Below are 9046 nucleotides of genomic sequence, written 5' to 3'. Positions count from 1 at the left end.
CTCATGCAATAAAGAGCGATACTCCCAGAAGCCCACAGGGGCAGCTCTATATTGTTCTAGAGGGCCTCTACAAATCAGAATTGCCTCGATGGCAGTGAGTTAAGTTAGAGTTTGTACCAAAAAGAATTCACCAATGTTTGAGAACTAATGGTATTGAAGGAAGATGCCCCAAATGCACTGAAGACATTGGCATAGAACAGGGCTCAATTGGTGGTAGACTAATTAAGATGTTTCAACTTTCATTACCATATTACTCTCTTCTTTATGCCAAGAAATATGGAAGACAGCTACTTGGCCAAAAGACCAGAAGAAATCCATAACCATGATCATTCCGAGAAAATGTAGTCATTATTTAAACAATATCACTAATATCCTGTACATGTAAGATTTCCTGAAAAATAATTAGAAAATAGTTGCAGTAGTATATTGAGAGGGAACTAATTGCCAGACATTCAAGACAAATTCAGAAGAGGGCATAGAACGAAGAATAACATTGCTGATGTAAGAAGTTTCTTGGATGAAAGGAGAGAATACCAGAAATATGCTCACCTGTGTTTAGTCACTATACATTATGGAAATTGATAAGAGGCCCTGATGGCTTAATGGGTTACATTTGGGGCTGCTAATCACTATGGCAGCCATTCAGCTCTAGAAGCTACTCACTCCATTGGAGAAAGATCTTGTAAAGACATCAAAAAGTCTCAGAAATCCAAAAGGGCAATTACACTCCATCCTATAGGATTGTTATAAGTTGTAATTGACTCGATGGCAGTGTTTTTTTTTAATGAAAATTGACTATGGATAACACAAACATGGATGACATTGTGAAGAATGGAATTCCAGAACACTTGATTGTGCTTACATGAAATCACGAAGTAGACTGGGATACGGTCACTCAAATGGAACAAGAAGATACCGCATCATTTAAAATCAGAAAGATGTGTGCCAGGGTTATATACTTTCTCTATAATTATTTAATGTTAAGCAAATAATGCAAAAAGTGGAACTATACAAAAAAGAAAGTGGCATCAAGACTGGAAGAAGACTCACAACAGTCTGCGATATACAGATAAAGCAACTTTGTTAGGCAAACGTGAAGAGGACTTGAAGCACTTACTGATGAAGATCAAAGGCTACCACTTTCAGTGTAGATTATACTCCAACATATAGAAAACAAAAATCCAAACAACTAGATCAATATGTAACATCATGATAGAGTAAATGCTAAAGTTGTTTAAGATTTTATTTTACTTAGATCCACAATCAATACTCATAGAAGTAGCAAGCCAGAAATAAAATGGTGTATGGCATTCAGAAAACTCTGCTGTAAAAAATGCTAAAACGAAAATATGTCACTCTAAGGATTAAAGTGCACCTGACACATGAGGTGCACAGATGAGTCAATTAGCTTTTATGTATGTGAAATGCTGGCAATAAACAAGGAAGACTGAAAAATTGGTGTGCTTGCATTATGGAGCTGGTGTAGAATATTCAATGTACCATGGACTCCCAGAATAACAAACAGAACTGTCTTGGAAGAAGTACAGCCACCCTACTCCTTAAAAGTAAGGATGATGAGACTTTGGCTCATGTATTTTGAACATGTTAACAGGAGGGATCGGCCCTTAGATAAGGATATCAGGTATGGTAAAGTAGAAGATCAGCAAAAACTTAGAAGATCAGTAAGACTTTCAATGAGAAGGATTGATAGAGTGGCTGCAGCAATGTGCTTAAGCATAGCAAAGGTTGAGAGGATGTCACAATGGGCAGTGTTTCCCTCTATTGTACATAGGGCCACTATGAGTTGGAACTGACTTGATGGCACCTCACAGCAATAACTATATATAAGATGGAGTCCCCTCCCCCTGCAAAAAAAAACCCTGTAAAAATCTCTGCTAGGTGGAGCTTTCATAGTACAAATTTTTCCTGATGGGTGAGCACAGAGCAACTTGCTCTGAGTTAGTGCATCCAGTGGTGTCCCCTGGAAAGGTTCTCTCTGGTCACGGTGAATTTTTTCATAAAAGCATATCATCCAAGCTTTGTATTTTGTGATGGACAATTTAACTGAACAGCATGTGGCTGTGAAATTTTGTTTCCTGCTCAGGAAAAATGCTGCAGAAGCTTGTGATGTTGGACACAGCTTACAAGAACAGCACTGTAGGGAAAACTCAGGTGTATGAGTGGTTTTCTCATTTCGAAAAAGGCAAAATGTCTATTGATGACAAACATCATTCTGGACTTCCATCAACTTCCCTGGTGGATGAAAATGTCGAAAAAATTCATGCACTTGTGTTAAAAGACTGAGGACGGACCATTGAAGAGCTAGGGAAGTTATCTGGACTATCTTGGAGCGCAGTTCAGCAGATTTTAATGGAATATTTAGGAATGAGAAGATCACTGCAAAATTTGTGCCTTGGGTTCTGACTGACCAGAAAAAAGAGTGTCTATTGGAAACATGCCATTCTTTGAAACAACAGCTCCGAAGCAACCCACACTTTCTTCCCAAGGTCATTGCTGGTGATGAGACATGGTGCTGTTCTTATGACCCCGAATCCAACATCAAATCAAGCCAGTGGAAGACTCCATTGTCACCTGACCCCCAAAAAGCCCATCAAGTGAAATCAAAGATCTAGATGATTCTCTTTTTTTTTTTAATGTGTGGGGGTATAGTGCATTTGGAGTTCGTTCCCCCAGGTCAGACTGTTAAGCAAGCTGTCTATTTAGAGTGTTGAGAAGATGGCATAACAGTTTGTAAAAAAAAAAAAAAAAAAAAAAGCCTGATTTGTGGCAGACAGGGGAATGGTTTTGCCACCACAACAAAGCACCTGTTCAGCCATCTCAGTGCGCCAGTTTTGGGCCAAAAAACAGCATGCCTTTCTTGCCCCATGTACCCTACTCACCTGACCTCACTCTGTGTAACTTCTTTTTGTTTCTGTGAATGCAGAGGGACATGAAAAGACAGTGATTTGATTATGTAGAAGAAGTGAAGAAAAACAACCAAACCAGAGAGGTGGGGTCAGCCATCCAAACAGATGAGTTTGAAAAATGTTTCCAAGAAAAGAATCACAGATTTGACAACTGTATTAAGTGTGATAGAGAGTACTTTGAAGGTGAAAAGGTTATTTTGTAAAAAAATTTAAATACATAGCCTTGAAAAAAAATTCTGTTTTTATGGGGATGCCCCCTCAGAAGTGCATATGTGTGTGTAAGATTATTAGCTGGATAAATAATTGAAATAAACATAAAATCATTTTAATTTTGCATATACTTCCTATATAAAAACCATGGTTGAGACTTGAGCTGTTTAGTTAGTTGTTAATGACCACATGTGGCTATTTAAATTTATTTTTTAGTTATTAACAATCCAATACAAATGAAAATCCAGTTAATAAGTCACAGCCACGTTTCAAGGGCTCAATAGCCATATGTGAATAATGGCTGCTGAGACCATTCTCATTAGACAGAGACCGTTCTCATTATTATGCAAAGTTGTTTTGGAAAGCTCTAATATGCACAAGTGGACTTGAGTTTTCTAATCATCTTGGAACTTTCTTTTTTTCTTAACAAATCATAATGGAGGGTGATTTTTATTCTTGAATTAATTTTGTTAATAATCTATAGGTAATTCTTAGTAAATCTATAGAAATGTTGTGTTTTATAAAGTCATAATAACTTATCATGCAAATATTTCCCTAAACCTCTCAAGCTGTGAGTTTTCAGATGTTAACAGAGTCATTAAGCAGGCTGAAACTATACAGATTCATCATGCCAGAGAGTCAAATAGGAAATGTAAACAAAGAACTGAGTTCACAGAATTTTTTTATTTTTACTTATTTGACCATCAATTTTTTAAAATTCAGGATAACACTTCCAGGTAAATATCCTTTCCCACCTTCAAATACTCTTAGACAAATCTTTCTCCTATAAACACCCTCTGGACTTACAAAAGTTCACTGTACAAAGGTTCATGGTCAATATGCCAATACAGTAGTACATCTAAGAAAGCCCTATGAATTTGAATTTGCTAACATTCATGAGTATAGTTGCTAAAGTTCTTGAGGACAATATTTATTTCAAACTGTGGCAATAGGAACTAGTCTTTCATCATAATTACTATACGCTGGGCAAATAATCCAAAAAGTTGGACTGTATGAAAAAGAAAGTGGCATCAAGACTAGAAGATGACTCAGTCTCCTGAATTTATGAGCCAAAGATTAATGTGCAGAAAGCCTGTACATAACAGCTCGTGGAATTCATTTGACAGGATAATTGCGTGAGTGGCTAAGGCCTAGCGTAAAGAGAGCATGCCAATGCAAATGAAGAAAAACAAGAGTGATAGGATTTGAGACCATCTAAAAATAGGAACTACTCTATGATTATGTCACATCATAAGCATAGAATACAGGGATATATTTAATTATCAGTAGGATTTTTTTTAACTCACCATGTTGCAATACACAAAGAATTACCTTCACGAGTTCATTCATGCTCTTTGAATATGGATTTAAATTATTTCTGCAGCCTCCTGGGTTTGCACATTGCTTTATTGAATGTAATTTAGTGGTAATCAGAATTTAGCATAGGGGAAAGACTTTGAAACTGGGATCGTGGTTAAAGAATTTGTAATAAAGACACAGGAGTCTTCCTTGTTGAATAATTGTTTCTGAACCAGATTATGAATCATAAGCTATCAGGCAATTCAGAATTGTCAAGAACCAGGAATCTAGCTAGACCACTATGATGAATTCTAGGAGTTCTCTAAAATTCTAGGTTGTCTGACCAGACTTGAGGATTAAAGCCAGAATTGTTTACAGACAGTATAATATTATTAAGTACATACAAGATGTTAGGAAAAATAATTTAAATGCAAGAACACAATCTGGGCATGAAAAAGAGACTTGGGACCCACACAATGAGAACAATGCTCAAGGATTAAGATGAAAAAGGTTTGTAACTGAGACCTGTATGGGAATGAGTGTTTTCAGAAGCCATTCTAGACTGAGGAAAAAAAGAGTCCGTTGGATATCTGCTTCCTCTGGATCAGAGATCACTTTTAAAGCACTAAGAAAATGAATCTTCTCCTCTATTCTGGTTTCACAATCTTGTCTGGGGGAATTGTTCTGGGTGTGTTGTTTTGGGGAAGACCTTTTAGACTGGTTGCTCTGGCATGATACTCATTTGTGTACATTATTTCCTTGTTTGTATAGAGGGTTCAACAACAATGGCAGTGATTGTAATATTTTCAGCTTTGATTCCTGAAAGCAGTCCAAAGCTTAACTGTGAATGACTCCAATATGCAAACCACTCAAACTCTAGGGTCCAGCTATTCTAGGGTCCCATTTCTAATCCTTTCCCTTTAATTGCACTGTTCTCTACATGACTCTATAGAGAAAACATATGCTTTCTTAAAATTATTGCTGAAATACTTCAAATTAAGTCATTACTGGATTCCCAAAATCAGCTTTAGAACTTCCATTGCACCCATCACAATACTCTGCAATTTATACTCTTTGGATGTGTGTTTGCATTGAATGGTGACCTTTGAAATGAAAAAAAAAGACCATGTATTACTCTTCATTATACTTAAAGAAAATCTGACCCAATGTAGGAGTTAAAAAATATCTTCTAATTAATAGTTATATTAAAAGAGAATCAAACAGTAGGGTAGAAAAATGGTGCATCCACTACGGGCATAGAAGAATAGATCCTAACTTGTGGGATGAAGACTTAAAGATATGAGACTCATAAAGTACAAACATGATGAAGGTCAACTAGTGTGATATTAGCAAATAGGCAAAAATAAATAAATAAATTCTGAAGAAAGTGAGTTTTACTAACAAGTTAAACTTAGATTTACCATATGACCCAGCAATTCCACTCCTAGCAATATATTCACGAGACTTGACACCGAAGATTCAAACACCAATGTTTACTGAAGCATTATTCACAATAGGAAGAAACAACCCAATTGTCTATAAATGGATTAGCAAAATGTAGCATACATACAGTGAAATATTAGTCTATCATATTAATAAACAAATTCCTGAAACATGTTATGACATTAATGAACCTTGGAAACATTATGCTAAAGGAAATAAATCAAATTCGAAAGGTCAAAGTTGTATGATTCCCCTTATATAGTCTAGAATAGGCAAACACAGGGAAACCAAGCTAGATTAGTCATGGTGGTGGATAACTGGAGAGGTAAAGAGAATGATTGAAGGAGTATTGACTTTCTGCTTTGAGTAATGGAAATCATTTGGAAATGGATAACAAAGATAGTAGCACACCATGATGAATAAAATTAATGTCACTGAATGGTTGAAATGACAAACTTTTGTTATGCATACATTTCACTAAAACATTTTTTAAAAGAAAAAAATGAAATGTAAAAACTGGCTGAAGGATTAAATAAACGTCACTCTCATTTTCCATATTACTTCCAGGGAACGACCTTTGTAAATGGCCTTGAGGAACCACAGTGTCGTCGCTGAGTTCATCCTCCTTGGGTTCTCAGCCGACCCCCACATCCAGGCTCTGCTCTTTGCGCTCTTCCTGGTAATTTACCTCCTGACCCTGGTGGGGAACCTGATGATGCTCTTAGTGATCAGTATTGATTCTCACCTCCACACACCCATGTACTTTTTCTTGAGTAATCTATCATTCCTGGATCTTTGTTTATCTTCAGTCACTGTGCCGAAGATGCTAGAGAACCTTCTCTCTGTGACAAAAACCATCTCAGTGGATGAATGCTTGACTCAAGCCTTCTTTGTGTTTCTCACTGCAGGGAATGAGTGCTTTCTGCTTGCAGTGATGGCCTATGACCGCTATGCTGCTATCTGCCATCCTCTGCTCTATGGCCAGATGATGAGTAAACAGTTGTGTATACATCTTGTGTGGGGGTCATGGGGTTTCAGTTTTCTAAATGCAGTAATCAATTTCATCCCAGTTGTGAAGCTGGAGTTCTGTGAGAACAATACCATTAGGCACTACAGCTGTGAGCTGCCCTCTCTCTTCCCTCTGTCCTGCTCAAATATCACCATCAACCTCATAGTCCTGGTCTGCTCCTCCCTGATACATGGATTTGAGACCTTCCTTCCAATCGTATTGTCTTATGTCCACATTGTCTCAACCATCCTGAGCATCAGTTCCACCTCAGGTAGAAGCAAGGCCTTTTCCACCTGCTCCTCCCACCTCACAGCAGTGAGTTTATTCTATGGCTCAGGTTTGCTACGATATCTCATGCCAAACTTGGGCTTATCCTTAAAGTTGATCTTCTCTGTGCAGTACAGTATAGTCACTCCCATGCTGAATCCCCTCATCTACAGCCTAAAGAACAAGGAGGTGAAGGAAGCTATGAGAAGAAGCCTTGGAAAGCTTCTTCTATATTTCAGATAGAAAGAGAGGACATAATGGAGAATTGAGATAAAATATATATGCAATCAGACATGTGTGAGTTGACATTGAGGAAGTACACTCTGGTTCTACATAATTTAGTTGTTAGAAAATAAATTAGCATAAAAACTGAATACCCAGATGACAGAATACATTCTGTCATCTCGGCAGAATGTTTCTTAAACCAAGGATGGCCAGACTTTGTTATATTTGGTAAAGTAGATGACGAGTGAAAATATGAGAAACTTTCTTTGAGATGGGCTCTAACATACCAATGATTATGAGGATAATGCAAGACTTGGCAGTATTTACTATGCATGGGAGTCAACTCAGTGGCAACTAACAGCAACAGTGGTAACAAATACAGGGAAACAATGACTTAAACAACCTATCTCCCTTTAGAAATAACTGTTGATTCATTCTGCTCAGGACTCTTAAATATTCACTTTAGTCTTCTTGTTAGAAAAAAAATAGTTGTGTCTTGAGTCACTGTTCGTAATTTAACTTAGGGAAAGATGCTTAAGACATAGGCTTACTAAGAAAAGGTCTCAGGTTCTTGAAAGAAAAATCATAGACTTGGGATTCATGAGGGATAAGAGTAATGAACTTACATTAGGGTTGCCATTGGTCAGAAAAAAAATTCTAAACTTTTGTAGAAAGTGAGTTTTTATTTTTGGCAGAGATTGGACTCATAAACCTTCCAAGAACCCTGTTGTTAGGAGTCCTGCTAGTTCCCATCTTGTGTTAGTCTGGGTAGACTAGAGAAACAAAATTCATGGATACTCATATGTGTATAAGAAAGAGCTTTATATACAAGAGCAATTGAATATTGAGAAAACATACCAGCCCATCCAAATCAAATCCCTAAGGCTGATATTAGCCCATATGTCCATATAGCCTATAAAGTCCTCTTTAGACTCACAAAATACATGTCATCCAAATGCTGGAAGATCGCAGGTCAGTGGGTGGAAAGTCTGGTGGATCCAGTGGCAGTAGAAGCATCTCAGCACTGGCAGGGGTCTTCGCATGGCTCCTTCAGCTCCAGGACTCTAGCATAGCTCCATGTGTCTTCTTAACAGGAATGTCTTGCAGGGAGTGAGCATGTGTCCCACCTCCAATGAGCTGTTTATCTCCTTAGTGCCTCCAAATGAGGTCATCAAGCTGCGACCTGATTGATAGGCTACACTCCACCCCTTCACTCTTAAGTCTCAAATTGACAACAGATTATGTAACTACCACACATCTCATACTTTTTCTGGTGCTCCTAGCCTTGGAAAGGGAGCATGCTTTAGAAGATTGAATAGAGAAAATCACACTTACTGATTTTAGAATTAGAATCACTCTTGCTTGTACCAGACTAATGATGGATTTAAGGTGGACACAGAACCAGTGCATGCCTGTGTCTGCAACTGCAGGACAGTCAATCTCCTTAGAATTTCACAATAAAGCTCAGAGATGAGATAGTTTCATCTATAATCTACAGTATCTTTTTTTTAATATGAGGAAATAGTGTGGGTTTGAACAGAATTTTTAAATTGAACCACAGATGGCCTTTGCCTGCCCTTTTTGTGCCCACCCCACTTGTTAGTGCTCCATTTCTTTTTTTTCCCCTTCAATCATTTTATTAGGGGCTCGTACAACTCTTATCACA

The 9046-nt window shown here is 37.6% G+C and overlaps 1 protein-coding gene across 1 annotated transcript; it reads left to right on the top strand.

Moving 5' to 3' along the window:
- The first annotated feature begins 6462 nt into the window (after positions 1 to 6462).
- LOC101659233 (olfactory receptor 8S1-like) lies at positions 6463 to 7398 on the top strand. The gene has a single exon (XM_004711502.1). The coding sequence runs from the start codon at positions 6463 to 6465 to the stop codon at positions 7396 to 7398; it is 936 nt and encodes a 311-aa protein (XP_004711559.1).
- Positions 7399 to 9046: the final 1648 nt, after the last annotated feature.

This window comes from Echinops telfairi, unplaced genomic scaffold (genome assembly GCF_000313985.2).
Source record: "Echinops telfairi isolate 266 unplaced genomic scaffold, ASM31398v2 ScPeMD7_12;HRSCAF=54, whole genome shotgun sequence".
NCBI lineage: Eukaryota > Metazoa > Chordata > Mammalia > Afrosoricida > Tenrecidae > Echinops > Echinops telfairi.
Note: the sequence above shows the minus strand (reverse complement) of the source record. Positions and strands in the feature narration are given on the sequence as shown.

Coding starts and splice junctions, on each gene's coding strand:
- LOC101659233 (XM_004711502.1), top strand. CDS start 6,463: ATGGCCTTGAGGAACCACAGTGTCGTCGCTGAGTTCATCCTCCTTGGG.